Source organism: Nannobrachium achirus (assembly GCF_963921795.1).
Source record: "Nannobrachium achirus genome assembly, chromosome: 16".
In the NCBI taxonomy this organism is placed as follows: Eukaryota; Metazoa; Chordata; class Actinopteri; order Myctophiformes; family Myctophidae; genus Nannobrachium; species Nannobrachium achirus.
The window spans coordinates 51,624,463-51,647,124 of NC_137823.1; the positions used below are offsets into that span (position 1 = coordinate 51,624,463).

Below are 22,662 nucleotides of genomic sequence, written 5' to 3' on the forward strand. Positions count from 1 at the left end.
TGGGTGCATGTCCCCCCCTCCCACACACACACACACACACACACACACACACACACACACACACACACACACACACACACACACACACACACACACACACACACACACACACACACACACACATTTCAAAGGTCACCAGCTGAAAAGCCCCTGTGAAACCTGTCTCCAGGTGACATACTGTATGCTGTGACGCATGTTAATTTGCCATGGAGTTTCTTTAAATGGCACGTATAAAGGGCACATCAGAGACACATCAGGAATCAATGTAGTATGCATGATAATCCTTCCCGGCTCTGTGGTAAACGTTTCCAGTTGAGAAGTTAAGGCTCTCACACATATATCCTAAACTGAAGCAATGAGCCCTGCACTTGACAATGATCAGTATTAAGTTTGGATTTACAGACCATGAACTCTGCTTGATGGTAAAGAAAGGAGTGGGGAGGTGGGGGCAGAGAGATGGGGAAAGAAAGAAAGAAAGAAAGAAAGAAAGAAAGAAAGAAAGAAAGAAAGAAAGAAAGAAAGAGTGGAATTAGGTCTGTGATGTATGTATGGCTGATCGGTGGAAAACTAGTTAAAAGAATTGTAACTGTTTGTCTTTGACTGGGGAATTATGAATAGAAGAAACCTTGTAAAACTTACATCCAAGGGATGACATCTTCAGAAGAAAGAGAGAGAGAGATAGAGAGACAGAGAGAGAGAGAGACAGACAGAGAGACAGAAAGAAAAAATCGAACCTCTGTTCGAAGTGGAGCTGTGTGTGTGTGTGTGTGTGTGTGTGTGTGTGTGTGTGTGTGTGTGTGTGTGTGTGTGTGTGTGTGTGTGTGTGTGTGTAGCACCTCTCTGGTCACCCAGGATCATGTGTACCGATTTTTGTGACATTTGAAGAAAATATGTAGGAAAAGGTGCAAAAAGTGTGTTTTGGAGAAAATTCAAGATGGCGGAAAATCTATCCTGGCGCAAATGGGCGTGGCCTATATGGGGAGATGCGTCTTGACCCAAGGAATCCAGGAAAAAAAGAATTTTAATTGTCCGATCTACGGTTCAAGAGTTACGGGGCAAAACGCAAAGTGGGCCGTTATAGCGCCACCATGAGGCCGAGTGATGTAATCATTTTTGGATTCATTCTTAAAATCATTATGAATCTCCTCTCCGAGGTTTGAAACTGTAGCTCCTATGGTTTACGAGAGAAAAATACTTGAATGTGAGTTTTTGCAATTCCCATTATAAGTCAATGGGGAAAATTAATTCACTAATAAATTAATATCAATTAAACTATAGAACCTTTCTCTTAGCAAGTTACTAGCACACGATTCCCGAGTAAGCCGGTCGATTTGACATATGGCGCGAGTGTGTGGTGCAAAAACTGTGGGAGCAGTAGCGTGCCAAACTTTGAGGCTACATACAGACAGACACGGACGGACGGACGGCCACACACACGGCCACGTATAGGGAGCTTGTGTTCCACACAGCTCCAAGATCATGTGTACCGATTTTTGTGACATTTGAAGAAAATATGTAGGAAAAGGAGCAAAAAGTGTGTTTTGGAGAAAATTCAAGATGGCGGAAAATCTATCATGGCGCAAATGGGCGTGGCCTATATGGGGAGATGCGTCATGACCCAAGGAATCCAGGGAAAAAATATTTTTAATTTTCCGACCTACGGTTCAAGAGTTACAGGCCAAAACGTAAAGTGGGGTGTTATGGCGCCACCATGCGGCCAAATGACACAATTATTTTTTATTTAATCCTTGAAATCATTATGAACCTCCTCTCCAAGTCTTGAAACTCTAGCCCCTATGGTTTGCGAGAGACAAATAATTGAATGTGAGTTTTTGCGATTCCCATTATAAGTCAATGGGGAAAATTAATTCACTAATAAATTAATATCAATTAAACTATTGAACCTTTCTCTTAGCAAGTTACTAGCCCACGATTCCTGAGTAAGCCGGTCGATTTGACATATGGCGCGAGTGTGTGGTGGCAAAACTGTGGGACTAGTAGCGTGCCGAAGTTTAGGAAGTTCAGGCTACATACACACAGACACACACACAGACAGACAGACCCACACGGCCACGTATAGGGAGCCTGTGCTTCACACAGCTCCAAAAATACCGTCTGGTTGCGCTGCCTGAGCACCTCTTCTCTGCTGTCCAATAGGCCTACTTGGTCAATGGGACTCTGTGCGTGTGGTCTCTGGCTTTCTCCCTCTCTCTCCCCCCCCCCCCCCCCTCCATCAGCCCTTCTCTCTTTCATCCTGTCTCTCTGTTATCTCCCTCTCTAGGACCACTAGGTCTGTATAGGACATCCCATCCATCCATGCATGACAATTAACCCATTTCTCAGCGGACGCTTCATTCATGAAAGCCGTAACATAAAGCAGCAACATTTTTCCGCTGATGAAGTCCATTAATAGAGAACATTTCCTATATGCGTTACACATGCAGAGAATACCAGAAAGTCAGCTGTGGCTACAGCGCTGCTCTCCAGCCTAATTGCAATAAATCTTAACAGATGTTCACAGTCACCATGCAGCTTTAAAACAAGTAGTAGGCCATCGCCAAATAGCAGGATGAATTCATTAAACAGTTCATCTTTTGTTGGCATAATTTCTATTAGAAACAGGTCATGATGTGAATAAAACTGTTCTACTGTCTATTATCTTTTGTTTATTTATACCAATCTTCTCTGACAGTCCCATTTGAGTTTATTGCGGCCGTAGGTCGCAGTTTACTGTCAGAACCGGCACAGCTTGTCCGTATATCGGTAACGCCTGACACTGTGTTCCCCTGACACATCACTGTGACATCACAGGTGACATCACAGGTAACATCCCAGTGATGTCAGATACTCAGAGCAGCATAACACCTGACACTGTGGTTCCCCTGAAACATCAATGTGACATCACAGGTGACATCACATTATCTACATATATGGGCATAAACAGGTGACATCACAGTGGTGGCTGGTTCAGACAGGGATCTCCATGTATGGGGATAAAACGGATTGTATGTATGATGTCAGATGTGATAAACCTCATAGGATTTTCACATATTACGAATAACTGAGTAAGCATGTTTGGGGTCTCACAGCATATCTCCATATACAGTACATGGGTCTCCAATGCATATATGGGTAACTGGTCTGATATACATCACTGGCCCTGAGGGACCCTCATAAGAGAAGATTTTGGCTAGCCTAGCAGTGATTCTCACACCAAGGACCCCCACCCCAGTTTGACATGCATTAGGCTCATTACATTTCTCTGGGACCCCAATTGATATTGTAAAATCAATGTTAATTTAACTCTGAGAGTGTAGGCTACAACCCTATCATTGATTGATTGATTGAAGAATTTATTAGAAGTTTGCAATAGAAAAAAGTACAGTTTCATGACAGTACAAATCACTGGTACAAGGTCAACTAAAAGGAGATCCTAGAAAGCCGAGGCTTATTTCCACAGGAACCACACTTTGAGTATCTCATATAACATTGAAAGACAGACGGATAGAACATAGTACTTTATCTAGGATAATATCAGTTTCAAAATTTAGCAGGGGGACCCCCTGATACTCCCTCAAGGACCCTGGGACCGTCCCTGGCAATGCATATCTTTTCAAATGGGGGTCCGCGGGCTATAATAGCCAGTGTCAATTTCGGGGTCCTTCTTGACATGAAAAAGTTTGAGAACCCACTGTTAAATACTGCACTTTTTCATTCATCTTTGTAAAGTAATGTAAAAAAGTTATTTATGGATATAATTATTATAAAAAAACAAAAACAAAAACAAAAAAAAAGTAGTCAAATTGAAATAGCTCAGGGATAATTCATGATTGTAGCCTATAAATCCATGCAGATAACGGATGACAACAGCTTCCTTACCGTCTCGGTTGTCGCAGAATCACAGGTGCAGCTGCTTTATCATAATTCTCCCCCCAAAAAGGCGCTCTTCGCAGCAAAACGCCAACTCCAGACAAAATGTTAGGCTATTCTTCAAGCAGTCAGCTGTCAATAAAGTCCTTAAACTGCATGAAAAAGTGATGCAACTTAATGTTGTGGTCCTGCAGAGTTCACTGTGCACTGTGCAGTGTGCAGAGTCAACAGCTCACTGATGTAGAGTGACTCAGTCTGTTAGAATATGGACAGTCAGGACCAAACCCACTACCATGTGACGGGAACACAAGTCTTAAAAACAGCTAATAGTCGCTCAACTCGTGCAGTGTCCTCACTGTATGTTTCTGCCTGGTGGAAACTGGAAAGTAACTAAGTACATTTACTCAAGTAGGCTACTGTAAGTACAATTTTGAGGTATTTGTACTTTTCTCCTTTTACTTGAGTATTTCCAATTTCCAGCAGCCTACTTTTACTTACTCCACTACATCTTGGATTCAAATATTGTACTTTTACTCCACTTTTTTTCCTTCTTTTTTTAAGCAATATGTAGTTTTGATTATTATTACAAAACATACATTTTCAGCCCTATACATCTATGTGCATTATGAGCTTGTAGATATGCTATTTTCAAAGGATTTCTGATTTTGTTTAAATGGGACATTCTGCTTAATGAGTAGGCCCTATAAGCCTTTTATTTTTGGTACTTATAAGTAGACTATAGCCTACATTTTTATGCCAATACTTTTGTACTTTTACTCAAGTAGCCTACATTTAGAATTCTGGACTACTTTTTACATTGCAGTATTGATACTTTTACTCATCATCATCAAGTAAAACATTTGAGTAGGCTACTTTTTAGTTTTTCCATCACTGTTAACTTACTGTATCTGCCTTAAAAGTACAAAGTTCTATGAAGAAGAAACTTCAGAACGTTGTCACGACGCTATTGCTCCCTCTAGTGAGCGTATTGCCACATTGCATTGTGCGTTTCCAACACATGGGCTATCTCCCCATGCAACACAGGCATTTAATACCTATAGAATCCCGTGACATCAACAGTCGTTGAATAAATACATAAATAAATAAATACATAACTCGAGATTATTTTCTTCTTATATCAGCCAAACGCATGTTTCACCTGACTGTACAACAAACCATCGATGCTAAATTCTTTAAGCAATAGAACTACATTGGAGGTCACAGATTTCGATAGGTCACTAATTTCGGTGAGAAATTAGTAAATGTTATTCGTTGCGTGCGTCCGTGTGCAGGCGGAGTCATAATAAGGGCTGGGCAGGTAAGATGTTTTGACATGTCGATGCTATGCATTTTCAGGTAGAAACCCTCCTGCTTTTGGTTACATTATATATTATTGTCGATGTTGGTTAATATTTCATGGTTCGATACGGTTGGGATCTAAAGCCTCTGAGTCGTGTATGATTGTTATGAAAAGAAAAAGGACGGTGCCTGGAAACTTTGTGCAGCTTGTAGTTTTTGACAAAGCAACATGATCGAGGATAATCTCCAATGAACAGCATGGAACAGTTTGGATTCGTAACTTATGTAGTCCTATACAGTACAGAACTATGCTTTTATGTTTAAATTAAATGTAAAGGTGGCTTAACCATACCATGTGATGTTACAATGTACCACAAGGTGGTAGGATTGTATCACTGGATTTAGTGCCTGGACGATATGGGCAAAATCAATATAACATGGCATTGTGGCCTATTATAAAAAATACCTTTAACATATTCATGGGTTGCATTTGTAGTCCTACACCAGCCATTTTGAGGACCAACACAGGTGTTTTGATTAACTTAGAACATTGGTTCTATGCCAATCAGACAAATTGAACACCTGTGTAGGTCCTCAATATGGCCGGTTTAGGACTACAAATGCAACCCATGAATACCGGTAGTCTATTTGAGAGGGGGAGTGTTCTCTAGTCTAGACTTGAAGCTGCTGCAATGCTGATTCCTTTGTTGACTTAGTTAAAACCATGGACTCACTGTCTTACACACATTGTCAAAACATGTACAGTATGACATGCTGCTGAACTCAAGGATTGTGTAGGCCAGTCTTGAGATGTAACTGATCAAGCATGGTGGTTATGCTATTTGAGATGTCACTCACTGATGCCTGTTGTAATGGGAAAAACAGAGACAGCATGCAATGGGGAAATAATAACACTGTTATGCTGCATCTGCAGAGTGGTGATACAGAAATAATGGATGCTTTCATTCAGTATTATTTTGTGCTGGGACTTATAAAGGTTAATTGACGCATGATTCCAATTTAGACTGACCCATTATCATCCAGGACCATTCTGCCCCTCAGACCATGTAGTGGTTTTTATCCTTTTTGTTTGTTTTTGGAACCCTTTCTCCTGTAAAGGTCTCCACTCTCTCTGTATGCCACTTACACCCCTGGGACCTTGGTTTTGCCTCATACAATCCCAAACCTCCTTTAATTACAACAGGAAATGTAATTCCTATACTGTATTTATTAACAACCCGCTAACAAGACTCTGGCCCACTGAAAAGGTCACATCAACAGTTTACTATAGTTTTTGCCCTATAGCAATGCAACCCAGGGGGATATGGCTGGGAGGAAAGCCAAATGAACCTCGGCCATATAAAGGTCTAAGAATTAAATATACTTTTTTTTTACCTCCCGTTTTTCGTTTATCGAGCCATCTAATGTCACCTTGCCATAATGTCACACTGTAAATCCTCATAATGTTCAGATTATTGTTTAATTCACTAATGGGGGGGAAAAAGGTTTATAGGAAATACTCTAGGACTGTTGGCCACACCACGCATTGTGGATAGAGTCCGGTAAGGAGGGGGCTAATTGGCAGGTAAAGTCACCCCCCTTATTATTACAAAGTACTTAGAATCTCATTACGCATACTGCACACAGCATCTAGGATAATTAAGGGGGTACAACTATGATTCTAGTTGAATTTACAGAGCTTGTCACCAAGATGACCTTCGTCAGTGCATGTAAACAATACAATACCCTCATAATCACATATTCTCACTATTCTGGGCATGTCATAATAGGAAAATGTTTGCTGAAAAGAGCAGATCTACAAGCTCACATTGCGACACATTGCGATGAGTTGTCAGCTTGTAAATCGTATTTTTTTACTGGGGAAAGTAAGAAATAGGGCTTAAGTAGTTAAAGGTTTTATTTGGCCTCAGTAAATAAAATAAACTTTTACAGATTACTTGTCATGATTGTGTCATCAATATAATATTGCACTCACAGTACGCTCCCTTTCTCCTTGACTGTTGCCCTAGGGAGTAGAGGCTGAGATTGGCTGGTGATGGTGCCGTCGAAGCGCGCGTCCCTCTGGTCTGTTCAGGAAGTGTGTGAATGGATACAGGAGCAATACCCAACCACGCTGAGCACCCTCCACATGGCCATCATCAAGCACTCTATATCAGGTAGGAGTCATGCGTACAGGTGCCTTGTATATGCCACAACAAACTACTTTATACTTGATACTTTCCATTCATTTGATAATTTGTTTATTCATTAATCATTTTCCGTCGAGCCCAACGGCCGATATATCGGGGACTGCCCATAAGTCCGAAGGTTCATTAGTCCGAAGGTTCATTAGTCCGAATTTAGTTAGGGTTACTGAGGTTAAGGTTAGGATTAGGGTTAGGGTTAGGCATAGTATTCTTAACAAATTCGGATTAATGAACCTTCGGACTAATGAAGCTTCGGACCAATCTGCCCTAATTGGTATCATGGACATTGGTTGGCAATTATGCCGCTTTCAATCTGGTGTATCTATTTTGCATTTTACTTTTGGTGCATGTTTTAAGGCTATTAGATCGGCTATATTGAAATATAAATATATACAGTATACTTTTAGATTTTCAAATTGACAAAGTAAGTACTAGCCAAAACATTGATAAATGGTGGACTAGTAGGGTCAGCAAAATCTGACCCTGCATCCGACCCACAAACCTGGCATTGATGGGGCTCTACTTTTATTAGAAGTGCTCAAACTAAATTAACTCCTCAGCTCTGTTTTCCAAATGTCACACCATCCACACACACACACACACACACGCACACACACGTACACACGTACAAACACACACACTCTGTGCTGCTCCAGGCCGGGCGCTGCTGAGGCTGAAGGACCACCATCTGGAGCGTCTGGGGGTGGAGGCTGAGCGGCACGAGATCCTCCAAGATGTCCTCCTCCTCAGGGTCCAGGAGGAGCTGGAGAACCTCAACGACATCTACGCTGGTAAGAACATGGTGATCGTTACACATCTCTATGTCGGCACTGTCGGGCAGAAACCTCGTATCTCCCAAGTTTCAACTGTGTGTTTTCTTCGTAAAGTAAAGACTGTTGCACAAAACTAGTGCACAAAACTAGTGAAAATAGCCGATCTATTGGCTATTTTCACTAGTTTAAAAACGGTTTTGGACAAGGTTTTCACCCGACAACAACGATATGTAGGCCTACCTCTTGTAGAGCTGGGCAATATTATGACTTCATAATAACTTTATTCTATTAGACATATTATTATTATATATACCATATTCTTTTTAAAAAGCTGTTTTTGTTAAAAATAATAATAATAATATGGATTCATTTAGTAATGTTAGTGCTATTGATTGCCTAGATTGTTGCTAATCATTTGAGCATGTCTGCCTGTTACCCAAAGTGTGAATGTTAATCACCATGAAGTACAAAACTACACAACTACCATTGAGAATATGAGACAAATATGGGTACATTATAATTAAAGCACTTGTAGTATTGTCCGCTAGGTGAAAAACCCTTAACCATTGCATGTTCTTATCACCCAGGTAAATGCTGTTTGCCAACTAATGTTCTATTGTCTTTCTTTCACTAATGCAGAATGTTTTTCTTCATGAGAGAAGATGGCCTTAAAGAAGTCCAACGCATCACGTTCAGTCCATCCATCAATGTGAAGGAGGGAGAGAGGTTGGAAGAGAAATAATTAGCATCTGTTAAACAGAGGGAGCGACTGAAGGACGAAATCTTTTTTTTCATCATGTAAAGTCACTCACAGAGCAAGAACGGGTTTTCTAGATTTATTCATAACCATTTTAACCCTGGCATCTCTATTTTGGGAGATAATAGCTGATCTACAAGCTTGTACATTGGGCATGGGCTGTTTATTTCTTTTAACTAGGGATTAAGTAGTTAATTGTCACTTTGTTCTAATTTGTGTATCTCTTTTTTTTTCATACCTTTCATACCTTAGTTTTACCCACTGAAGTTGCTTTCTCTCCCTCCTATTTAACCCGCCAGGCCGGAACGGCCGGAGGCAAGAGATTATTTTTCTGCTTCTGTGAGTCTATCCGTCCATTGAACCATCTGTCTGTCCATCCGTCCTTTCGTCCTTCCTTCTGTGAGCAGCTAATCTCTGGCACCTCTGGACCGATTGGCATCAAACTTTGCACACACACTCCCAGTAGGCCAAGGAAGAAATCATCAAATCAGCATCATGATGATGCTATAACAGGCCAACATTTTCTAAACACACTTTACTTTACTACTGCTCCTACAGAGTTTGTCCAAACCTCAGCCAAATTGGTACACATAATCTCTGTAGTCAAGTGATTTTTATATTCCATTCTGATTGGCTACGATTGACTTTCAAAGTTTGCGGGAGGGGCCTGTTTTGCAAAAAAAGGCACACAAACGCAGTATCCGATTGGTGATGGTGGTGAAACTTTGCACACAAACTCCCAATAGGTCTCATGGTGGCACGGCATAACAGGTCGCAGCACAGCCTGGTGGGGCTCTGTGCTCCGAGGAGTACACTTTCCTAGTTCCTTTCCTGTCTTTGCCTTTCCGTATCACTTTGTCTCTGTCTCCTTTATCACTGGCTCACTTCCTACTTCTACCCGGCCCGTGCTCCATTCCTCAGTCAACTTGATACACTATCTGGCTGTTATCTCCGCGAGGCACAACATCATTTCCCCGCATGAATCAGACACATTGCTGATGGTTGGCCATTCACTGAGTAATGGGCCGATGTAGCTTGCTAACAGCATGCAATATGTGCAGCTGAGTAAATTAGAAGGGAGAGAAAGAGAAAGCAACAGAGATATAGGTCAAACGAGTGCATTAGTGTACTGTACTTTCTGGACACATGGCTATTGAACCACTTATACCCTAGCGTCCCTATTCTGGGCATGCCATGATAGGCGTACAACGGTTTTAGACATACAAGGTTTCAATCTGACAGCAATGTTTTACATATGTTTTAGCCCTGCTTCTGGCCAGACAAAATCCAGGCATTTCCTTTTGAAAAATAACAGTCTGATATGTTTGATATGTGTGCATACGAATATCACAATGTAACCATTTGATAAATAAATATAAATGTTTACCACATTAAACCTGGCATGCCTATTTATTATGGCAAATTGTCAACATAAAAAAAGCTTTATAGGACTGCTATTTTCACTGTCAAGTGTCATACGACAAAGGTTGTATGTAGATCACTGTCACTTTTTCCCTTGACAAATCAACTCTTAATGACACTACATTTTGAGAGAGTAAGAATCTGTAAATAACACATTTAGCTCATTCACAGAGTGCATAAATATGATTCCAGATCACAGTTCATATCACGCTTGTATCATACCTCTCTCCCAAACACAAATATCCCCTCAGCATGAGGAGAAATAAACAGACTTAAATACAACTTACTGTAGATGGGCAATTTGGGCAAACCAACAGCAAAGAAGATAAATAAAGAGTGTACCATTTGATAGTAGTCGCATATGCCTTGAATATTATTCAGGATTCTTGCAGGATATTATGTGTACAGGACCACAAACATATAGCGACAATAGTAATGGAAATATTAATGTGATATTGGTGTGGGTGTAATGTATACCAGTGATTCCCAACCTGTGGGCCAGGGCCAACCGGTGGGCCAAAAGTGGGCCCCCAAATAATTGGCAAACACTATGACCATCATATAACATGAATATTTAAAACAATATGTTTAAAGAATTGCATACTATGAAATAGTAACTTAAACTATACTACGCTGTTTCCATTAATTCAAGTCGGGAAACATAATCAATTGATTGACTAAAATAAACATGTTCTGAAAATGAACACAGCCCACCCATCTGACCACTTAACACGACAGATGGTGTTGGATAAAGATCTGTCCAGACTAGAAGAATGATATCAAAATGTGCTGACAATATGGGCTAATCAGGTCTGAGCCACTACAGACATGAGGAATATGCTGTGCAGTGCAAGATGCAACATGTCTGTGAGAAGCAGCCAATGACACTTGTGTAACCGTTACGCTTCTGTAGCCTTCCCTTTTGAGAGCAAAAAAACAAGCTTTGCTGTCATTGTGTGATATCTCTTTTCACTTTTTGAGGAGGTGAGTAGCCTCCTCCTTAAAGGATCACTTCGCTGAGCTTGATCGTAAATTCCATTGCTCTGATTTGATATGGCATATGTGGCAATAAATGCCTTATTTATTCTGTGTATTTCTCTGTAACATGGGAAAATGTCCAACTCAGGGCACCCACACTAATGATTGACTTGCCAGTCTCCAGGATTTCTTCTTCAGAATAAGTAGGACACTGATTTGCGATGCGATGCAAGAGTGTGGTCTAGCTCAGGGGTTTTCAAAGTGGGTGACGGGGCACCCTGGGGTGCCGCGACGGCAGTCCAGGGGTGCCACGAGATCATTTGATAATATTTGGAATTTATTTGGACACTTGAAGAAATATTTAGTATCATTTTAGTACAAAGTTATTTTCAGTCAGTTCTAACCAAAATGGCTATTATCGCAACGTTTTCCTCGCAACATAATCACTAAAATATCGTCACTGTCACACAAAACTAGTGAAAACAGCCGATCTACAAGCACACAGTTGTGTGCTTGTAGATCTGCTGTTTTCACTAGTTCAGTAAATTCTTTAGATGATAAGTACAAAACGAACGGTTTTGGACATACAAGGTTTCCACCCGACAACGACAAGATGCTATAAATTTAAGGTGCTGGGAGTGAAAATTATAATGTAGGGGTGCCTCGGATTAAAAAAATATTCATGGGGTGCCCTTAGCTCTGGTCCATCGCTTTCACCTCCCGCATTGCTCCCGGTGAAGCTCTGACAGACCCGTCGGGAAACGCATGGACTCGAGATTGTCGGCCCCGCCGAGCGCTCAATACTAGTGAAAATAAACAAAACCGTTTCACTACTCACCAAACCAAAGGTCGTTTTGCGCTGTTGAAAGTCTATTCTCCGCGGTGGTGAACCCCTCAGCACCCCACCTACTCTGTAAAATACATTATTTTTGGCATGAAATAAAGTGCATCCAACTCGACCGCCGCTTATTTCCGGGTTGTGAACCATTGTATCTGCGGTGGCCGCTAGGTGGCCTGAGGTGTGTGCGTTTTATTTCATGACAAAAATAATGTATTTTACAGAGTAGGTGGGGTGCTGAGAGGTTTACCACCGCGGAGAATAGACTTTCAACAACGCAAAACTACCTTTGGTTTGGTGAGTAGTGAAACGGTTTTGTTTATTTTCACTAGTATTGAGCGCTCGGCGGGGCCGACAATCTTGAGTCCATGCGTTTCCCGACGGGTCTGTCAGAGCTTCACCGGGAGCAATGCGGGAGGTGAAAGCGATGGACCAGAGCTAGGGTGCCCTGAGACAAAGAAGTTTGGGAACCCCTGGTCTAGCTAACACCAAGTCAGGACTCCTGTAACGCTGCCCTCCACACATCTAACATCAGCATCTTGAGATCTACAGAGTTGTTAGTTAAAGCCATACTGTGTAAGTTGCCCAACTAGTGGTCATTAGCCCTATAGCAAACCGCGGTCGCGTCCGCGTCTTTCGTCCGTTTTTCGTACCTTCAGACCCCCGCGTCTGCCTCCACCTCGCTGAGATCTATCTTTTAAGGGGTCCCTTGTTCCTGTGCGTTCAGTAATTCCAGAGATACGGACTCCTTCACCCTGCCTGGTAGGCGAAATTACCTAGAGAAGGGATGGTACAAACGGGCGACAACAAATATGGCTGCCATAGCGACCCCACTTCAAGATGCGCTGTGATTGGCCGGCAGTTGTATAACCCTCGCTGTGATTGGCCGGTAGTGTGATGACGCAATTTTGGCGCGAGTTCCGGTCCACGGCAAGGATCTCAGTTTACATATAGAGAAGGCTTTACAGGCTGAAATTCACGGCGCGGATCTTCTAAAACTTTTGTGATTTAATAGCTAGGAGAATTTTAAGATTTGTTTTATAAAAAAAGTTACATAGTACAACTTTAAGCTGTCGCGCCGCAGTGCATCTACAGTACGTACTGTAGGTGGTGCGCTTCTTGCCTTTCCTGGCTTTCTCCTTTAAATGTAACCTCGTGTCACGACCAGTCTTTTCACCTCGGAGGAAAGCCTAGTATTTGTTTTAAACGGGCCATGTGATCCGGTCTAGGCGTGGCCTAAACCTGGAACAGGCAGAAGAAGCAGCGTCGCTTTGTTTTTGTCCCCCCTGTTTGTTTCCCCAATCCCTAATTAAATGCTAGAGAATTAAGGTCTTTGCACACTGCTGCGTTTTTCGGGCCGAATATCGGAGTGAATTTCGGAGTGCGTGAATAAAAAAATCAACCTTAACCTGATTTTCGCAGCTGTTGCACTGAGTCCCTTGCTCTCTCTGTCTTTCCTCTCTCTCTCCCTGGCCTCCGGCTTTCGAATTTCTAAAACGCAACGAAAACACGCAGTGCAGTGTGCAACCACCTTAAGTCTTGCCAGTTGCTGCGAGTTGGACTAAAAGATGGATATACCAAACGAACCTTTCAAAAAATAAGCAAAACTACGCTGCATCAAGGGTTTTATTGTGTAGGCCCTAAAAGTATGTCCTTGAGCGCGGGGATTTGTTTTGGGTTAAAACTGGTTCCGGTTTGGTAGTTCTGGCCAATGTAGTCCACCTGATGGCTACAAAATGACGTAGGCTGTTTCCGCTCCCGACGGGATTAGAAACCCGAAATTGGAAGTGATCCCAGGCTATTTAAATGTTATTGGCCATTCAGAATGGTCTCAGTTATAGTATGTGTGGATGCATGTACTGTATGTGTTACTGAGTGTGGTGGTGATTATGGGTTGTCGCTCCGGAATGGGTGTGTACCAGCTAGCTGGAATACTACACCATTCTTATGAGGGACATCAAATTACCTCAATAGTTGGCAGACGGCCCTTCCTGTTCCATAAAAATGGTTTACATTTCCTCCATTGACTCCTCCCCCTGTGTGTGTATTCGAGGAAGGGCTGAGCGTGCGCCTGGAAAGGACGTGCGTATGGTTTGTGTGTCTGTGGCAGTACCACCAAATTAGACGCCATGATTAATGTCCCCTGAGATGGCGTGACATTTGATTTCCAACGTTATAGGGAGGGCCGGGGGCCGGAGATGTCAGCTAAGCGCTGACTCAGGCCAAAATGTAAATCCACCTCTGGGAAAACCTCTACATCACTGGTGACAGAGTGAGGTGCGGGTGACGGGAAAACTCCAAAGGTTAGCAAAACTCTGTTGCTGATCTCGAAGAGCCGCGCTGTAACGAAATGAACGGTGATAGATAGAACACATGATAGAGTATAAATGCTTTTGTGTACAAAGTTCCTCACACAATGCAAACACCAAGCAGAAGAGGCACAACAGTCAATCCTCCTCGGAATCATAGCTGTAAGAGAGTTCCTTTAGTTATGGAAATTACACAGTGAAATTCTCAGTACTCATTTGACATCAAAATATTTTAAAAAGGAACCCTCACAGGTTTGTACACTCTTTGTGTAGAATGTAGTTTCAAATGGATAATTTAAACATTAAGGAATTTACTGAGTAACATCAGGTTCTGACATTTTAGAACCTGTGCAACTGCACATATTTACAGTGCATGGCTCTACGGCTAGCTGTCTGGACTATAGACAGCTAGCCGACTTCTGTGTTGACTTTTGTTAATGACATTGTCACGCCGAACAAACATACACACATGAAAATAAGTTCTTAATTTGGTATTTTTTGCTGCTGCCTTATCCCTATTGGCCAGTTAAAGGGAAGAAATGGCCTACAGCAAAACACGGCCCTGACTGCGTGGTGCCCCAGACAGCCACCTAGGGCCGGCCCTGCGCCACCTGCTCAGCCACAGTAAAAGTAGATGATCAGCGAGGCATTTTTGTATTATGGTTTTTACACAATTGAACAACGGACACAGAGTTAGCAGAAATGCGGACAGACTGGCTGGTACGTATTCTGATTAAGATAGTGAGATTATATCCAAGATTTATCATTAACAAAAAGGCACGCATGAACACTAATGGTAAAAATATATATATATAGTTACTGGAATTTGAATTTTCTACGCCACCTAAATAATAACACAACCTCCTCCAGTCCCATGCGATGTGTGGCCATGTGGACAGTGGAATGGATGAGCTAAGCGGCCGTGGCCCCACCTCCCCACCCGGTCTGGGCTGTCTGAAAGTGAGTTAGTCTTTTTTAGCACCAATATAATAGGAGTCAGGACAAATCAAATGGCGAAAGTAGCGATCTGAGACATGTCGACCCGTTGATTGTTGTTAATATTTGGGGTTTTTGATGTTGGAAATTACATAAATGCCTCGCTGGTATGTTTTTTGTGTATTCCACTATTCCTAATCCTACCCCTGCTCTCCATTGCAGAAAGCAAGATAACGATTGAAGCTTGCACGTTAGAGTAGCGTCCCTCCGTCAACACAATGTTACATGTGTGGGCTATTTAGTTACACCATAGCATTTGCACGATCGCGAATGTGTCACTGTGTGCGTTCGGTGTGCGTGCACTATTAACACATTATTATGATGCACGATCCAGCGGTTATGGAGTGAGGCAATGTTTTTTGTGAACATGGATCGGAGAGAGACAGAGAAACAGACAGGTTTTCACTGCAGCGCACGCACACACACACACACACACACACACACACACACACACACACACACGGAGGACGGTGTATCTTTCTCTGTCTCTGTATCCGAGGCATTAAAACGGTCCGGTCGCGCCCCCTGCCGCCGCCGAAAACCGAAAGAGAAAAGGTGTTTCTAAAAGCTGTTTATGTGTTTGCAGCGTGTGTATCTTGTGCAATAACAATACTATCCGTGTTGTGTCCAAAAATGCCATACGATTGTCTGCCTGCTGCGGCTGCTGCTGCTACTGTGTGTTAGAGATGGGACGTTCGCGAACGAATCGAGTCTTGTGAACGGCTCTTTGAAATGAACGATGGGATCCGGTTCGTAGTAGGGTGCCGTTCCTTTTGTAAATGAACAGTGGTGGGAAAAGTACTCAAATTCTTAACTTAAGGAAAAAAATGTCAATACTGCAATCAATGTGGAAATACCCTGCCACAAGCAGAAACTTGGAATGTTAAGTAAAAGTACAAAAGTATTGGTGGTATCAAAATGTACTTTAAGAATGTCCTGTTTCACAGGTTTTCCAATGAATAAAATGTAAAAGAAAGAAAAGAGGGAAAAAAAGCATTTGTGAGCTTGTAGATCGGCTATTTTCAAATGGCAGGGGCAGGTATCTATGTAGGCTACATACTGTATGTATGTCAGAAATACATTTATATAGGGTTGAAGTTATTTGTAATCATAATCAAAATCTACATAGTAACTCAAATGAGCCAGTCTTTTGAACAGCTCTTTGAAACGAACGGATCCCAGAGATCCGGCTCACTTCAGAGAGCCATAAATCCCATCTCCACTGTGTGCACTGCAGTCGCACATGCGCAGTAGAGTGGGAGGGGGGTCCTAGCGAGAGGTGGCTCAAATATATGCCTGTATAAAAAATGTCAATTTATATTAATTGTATGACATTTAAGTACAATCATGGCGGCAAACATAGCTTAGTAGCTTGCCAGAGTATTGAGCAGTGTACATGCCAAGCGGGGAACCGTTACGTTTACTGGTTTGCTGGGAATAGCCTTTCATGGCCTCCATGGCCTCGCTCACAAATAATATTATAAAGATATATATATATATATATATATATATATATATATATATATATATATATATATATATATATATATATATGATTTATTTATTTTTTGTAGAAGAACAAGTTCTATAATAATAAAAGAAAATTAGAACCTACAAAAGAAACAATAGTGATAGTCAAACTCTGATTCTAAATCAGACCAAAGGCTGTCATTATATTTAAAAAAAAGAGGTGAAATCGAACTCTGGAGTGAACGAACAAGAGCAATTCTACTAGCACTGCTTATCTCATCATCCTAAGGTACTGCATCCCACCCTAAAGAACTGCATGCTGCTTCTCTCTCTTCATTCCAAAGATGGATCCATCCTGTGGCCTGCCACTAACTCATTTCTCCGTCAGAAGCTATTGATCAGTCTCTCCTCACTGGTGCAACTATGAGTAAATCACTAGACAGTGACAAACAGGCTGCTGGGGCTGGCACAGAATGAAGGGACTGACTGTGGCAGAGGCCCGGGCTTAAGGGAGAGCAGAGGGCACATTTGCCTTAGCTGTGGGGAAAAGGATAGTGGGCAGAGAAGGGAGAGAGAGATATAAATCAAATCTAACTTTATAAACCACATTTACAGTACAACAACCAAAATGGACCATAAATTGACCATATTTATAACATAATGCTTCCGCATTCTGAGAAAGTAGGGAGCATTGTCTATGGCAAGGAGCGACTCTGCTGCAGCAGAACGCTGTGCCAGAAACCGTGGCAGAGCGCAAAAGTGAAGAGTTCAAAATTTTTCACTTGCTTTGACAAGGGGTGGGGGGTCTCTTGGTACTCCCCACTGTTCCCAGGTCAGCTGTAGTCTATGTGGTGTACACTATTGTCCTCTGTTAAAGAGAGAGGTGAAAGGACAAAAAGAGAAGGAATGCATTAATGAAGAGAAATAGAGAGAAACAATTAAATCAGTAGTTCTCAAAGTGAGGTTCAGGAACATCAGGATTCCTTATAGTGTATAAATGGACAAATGGAACAATGATTTTATCTTGCCGGACCCCCAATCTACACTGCAGAATTCTCAGTGTTCATTTAAATCTGAGTTACAGACCCGTAAGGGTACATTTGGAACCCCTGGTGGAGCAATGGTCTCTATGAATCTGAAACGTACACACATTACTGTCATGTTGACTGTCCATGCAGTTATAAACCTTCATGAATAGGCTATAGAGTCCACATCCACAATATGTTTGCAATGTAATCTACTGAGAACATTGTTGTAATCTATGCTCAACATCAAATAACACGCAAAAGGCTGTATACAGCTATGGTACTGAACACGGTGATCATGTCATGTTAAATGAGCATCTCTATAAAGCGGTGTTGCTCTTCAGATGAATATTAATCCACAAAATGATAGAATGAATCATCAGGGGTTAGCCATGAAGGTACCCCATAAATCAAAATCTGAGTACATGTCTTTGGCACGCGCACGTGTGTGTGTGTGTGTGTGTGTGTGTGTGTGTGTGTGTCTGTGTGTGTGTGTGTGTGTGTGTGTGTGTGTGTGTGTGAGTGTGTGTGTGTGCGCGTGCTTGTCAAACCTATTGAAACATTAAAGTTGACAAACCTGAGTGTTCTGTGGGGTGTTGTGAGTAATTGAAATGCCAACATTTCAAGATGTCTGTTTCATGTTCACACCACTTTACAGTCCCACATCATAAGTCATTAAGGACTAAACTATTGATGAAGATGCTTTGATGGTATCATGGCAAGGATTTATCCAGGCGAATAATCCTAAAACTAGTGCAGACAAGATCCATCATAACCAATCTGGGCTGTTTGCTTGAATTTAGTCTTATTTCATAAACATGGTTATGTTATTACATTCTCAACAGCCTTTCTGTTGAACTTTCTTTAAAGGCAAGCATGGTGGTCAGTGTGGGTTTGTTTAAAATGCACCATGATGTCATGCTATCACAACCGAGGTTGAAAACACTCTGGTTTGTGGCCACATAAGGAACACTGGGAACAGTGTCTGTACCAAAAACTCTTAATTGATGAATCTCCTGAAAAATATATTTGCAGTGATTAACCAGCCAACGTGCATGCGTGGCAAGGCATTATAAATGAACACGTTTGTGTGTCTGTCTGTCTGTCTGCCTGCCTGCCTGCCTGCCTGTCTGTCTGTCTGTCTGTCTGTCTGCCTGCTTGCCTGTCTGAGAATAACTCAATAATGTTTGAGAAGATTTTCACAAAACTTGTGAAAAAGGATCAGTAGGCTGATGAAAAAGATCAATGGTCAAGGACACAAAGAAGGCCAGATCAATGGCCATGCTCAAAACTGAGAACAGGTGGGTGGAATTTCATAAAACATGATTGGTAGGTTGCCCCAGAGAGAATTAACTTTTTGGTGGAAAAGGCCACGGTCGATAGACAGTCCATATATTAGGAGGAGAAGGTGTTTCCTGTACCCATAATTGCTTTTCTGACTGTGAATAAGTTCAAGTGTATTGTTTATACTCTGTATACCGACATTCTGGACTTTGGATTCAAGCACTGAGACACATGTTGTTTCAAGTGCGGAGGACATCAAAAGCAACTGAAAAATTTTTTGGGCCTTTGTAATGTATGTTACAGATCAAATAAAGAAATTGAAGTGTGTGTGTGTGTGTGTGTGTGTGTGTGTGTGTGTGTGTGTGTGTGTGTGTGTGTGTGTGTGTGTGTGTGTGTGTGTGTGTGTGTGTGTGTGTGTGTGGTGGGTGTGTGTGCACGCGTGTGAGTGTGCGACTGCGTGTAGGCTGTAGGCCTTAAAGAAGTCAGTGCATGTCATTTGCGCAGGGCACTATAAAGAGATACTGGAATAAATTACACTTAGATTGATATTGTGGTTTTGAGATGTGCCATGTTTGGGGGATTTTCCAATTTCACATTCTGCATTTTTGACAGTTTGGGAAGAGAATCTGTCACAGAGACAAGACCTTCTATCTGTCACAGATGTGTAGGCATGTAGAAACAATTCACTCTCCGATGCTCTTGTTATGGAAAATTAAACCCATCTCACTATGGCACAGAGGGTGTCCTCCTTGTGACATGGAGGTATGCAAACCTCCACCAGCGAACCCACGCACACACACACGCACGCACACACGCACACTATTTTGGTTGGATGGACTTCTTAATGTGTCTGTCAGGGATCTGACAGGCAGGAAAGAGATTTTGACAGTAGAGGAAGAAAGAAAAGGAATAAAGAAAGAAAATTATAAATAAAAACTCTGACTGATGTTCTTCTGCCTGTGGATCTCAACCATAGACTGTAGAAAAATATGGACGATGCGAAGCCATTGGTTTCTATGCAGCGCAAATGGCCCTTTCTACCCCTTGGGAATGCGTGTCGCCATCATAGAATTGTAAAGAATCTCCATATACCGGTATACCCATACCAGTATATGGAGATCTGTATATGGAGATATGCTGTGAGAGCCCAAACATGCTTACTCAGTTCGTTATTATGTGAAAGTCCTATGATGTCTATGACATCTGACATCATACCCTGTTATGGCCATACATGGAGATCCCTGTCTGTAGAACCAGCCGTTAGTGTGGTATGTGGCCGATGTGGCCTCCATAAATGGGTATACAGACCTGATGAAGCTACAGAAATAGGGGTATTTTCTTTTTTTCTTTCTTTTGCTCTCTGACATTTCTCTATTTGGGCAGAAAGGGCATGACTCTGGAGAGGAGGTGGGAGTGATGTGGTGAGTCAACGACTGGCAAGGTAAGAAAGGAGGCATAACAGGAATGAAGGATAAAGGTTTCAGGCATGACAGCCGTCCTGTTTTCATTTTAGGTGTCAATCTACCGTTGTCATTCAGAGCACAGTAGAATTCACGGCATAAATGTATCCCTGCTGCAATTTTCAATTTACTGCAAAGTTAAATTAACAAATTTTACTATCTGAGGAAAAAAAGGTCTCTGGTCTCTCTCAGGGACATAATGTTAACAGACTGACTGGCTGCAACCTGTATACTTTTTTTTTTAATGTTGTTGTGTATTGTGTTGCAATGTTGTATCGAGTGCATGAATACATCTGTGTGATTTATTAGCACTTTAAATAAATAAAACTTGAACTTATACAGGACTTCTAATACAGGACTTCTAATCTTTTTTTTAAATAATTTTTATCCCACGATTTTGCAACCCATTTTTTCACCCAGTGCCAATTGCCTATGTAATCCTGGGCTCTGCTCTCCCTCTGCCTTGCCTGGGGAGACAACGGACTGACCTCATGCTTCCTTCAATGCATGAGTAGTCCAAGTTGTTTCTTTTCACCTGACAGAGGGGATTTTCCCCGGGATGGACGTAGCGCGTGGAAGGAACATGTTATTCCAACCAGTTCCTTTCCCCTCCATCAAGCGCCCCGGCTGGCCAGGGGGAGGCATTATTGAGACCAGGATTACTGCATGTTTTTGTGAGGGTATCAACCCTAGGAGACACAGGGAGAACATGCAAACTCCACACAGAAAGGCCCTATCGCCGACCCCACCTAGGGCCCACCTAGGGTGTGGGCACTGATGACGCGGAGGGAGAAACACGCCCCCAGCACCCACAGCGTCCCCCGGCAGGAATCAAACCCAGGACCTTCTAACTGTGAGGCGAAGCGCTAACCACTGTGCCACCGTGCCCCCAGGACTTCTAATCTTGTGGTTGAAAGACATTGAAGTCTAAAACAAATAGCTGAATAAGGGAGGGGCAGATACTGTATCACACCAATTCACCTGCCTAAGGCCTTTGTCTCACGCTTTTACAGTATAGGCCTGTAAGGGATCAGTGAACCAATAGTATTATCCCATTCATTTAATAATTCATACTATAAAACATATAATATACGTTTTAGTTTATATCCATGTGTTTCCCTCCGAGATTGTGTGACTGCCCGAATCAAACCAAAATAAATTTGTCTCTGCATCGGCCCTAAGCTAAGGCTCTTCCTCGAAACTTGAATAGAGTATGCTTTTTGGCTCTTGAAATAGTGTATTATTATTCTCATGTTGATAATAACCCTGGTGAAGCATCTCTGTTGGTGTGGTCTGAAGAGCAGCAGATGGTATGAAAATGGGAATTGTTTTGGCTGCTTCAAATCCTTATAGCTCAAGCATCAAACAATAACAGATTGTATTGAAGGAGAGGTTGGCCCAGCTGGCTCTGTACTAAAGTTTACTTGGCGTGTGCCTTTTAGTTTTGTGGTGGGATTAAAACAGAGAATTTTGAATCTTTCACAACTGCCCTCAGAGAAACTCAGCTTACTAATGTTATTTAGAAGGGAGTCACATCACCACCAGTACCTGTCTGTCTACCTAAGCCAACAGGAAGACAAAACTGCCAAATGTAACCAGCTTGTAGACAATTATAGTACCAAACACTACACTGAACCAAATTTTAACGAAAGGAATCCAAAATGAAAATACATAATTTGTGTATTTCTGCAACAGCTGTGTTTAAAAATAAAATCTTTAACCATGGTGTCCTTGTGGCCCAGTATCATAACTCAATCCACATTTTCATTTCCCATCTGGTACCCCTGCTTGCTGGAACAACATTACAAACTTGCATCACAAACTTGAAGCATACAGTAGGAGCGAGATCATTTAGCGACCTCCAACCTGGTCGCAACCTGGTCGGTAGTTTTCACCGACCGGGTCGCTAAATCTACCGACCGGGCTGCAAAATCACCGACCAGGTCGCTAGATCTACCGACTGGGTCGCTAAAT

At 42.1% G+C, this 22,662-nt stretch overlaps 2 protein-coding genes across 2 annotated transcripts in view; one reads left to right on the forward strand and one right to left on the reverse strand.

Annotated features, from left to right (window-relative positions):
* Nucleotides 1-3,930, reverse strand: part of scara5 (scavenger receptor class A, member 5 (putative)) — a 107,548-nt gene extending 103,618 nt beyond the window's left edge. The window contains exon 1 of the mRNA XM_080744344.1: nucleotides 3,880-3,930. The gene's annotated coding sequence lies outside the window, so the exon portion shown is untranslated. The remainder of the gene's footprint in view (nucleotides 1-3,879) is intronic.
* A 3,292-nt stretch (nucleotides 3,931-7,222) lies between these two features.
* Nucleotides 7,223-8,899, forward strand: LOC308300650 (sterile alpha motif domain-containing protein 12-like). The gene is made up of 3 exons (XM_080744522.1): nucleotides 7,223-7,346; nucleotides 8,033-8,167; nucleotides 8,789-8,899. Exons 1-3 carry the CDS (start codon nucleotides 7,226-7,228, stop codon nucleotides 8,803-8,805), a joined length of 273 nt encoding a protein of 90 aa, XP_080600648.1. The 5' UTR covers nucleotides 7,223-7,225; the 3' UTR covers nucleotides 8,806-8,899.
* Nucleotides 8,900-22,662: the final 13,763 nt, after the last annotated feature.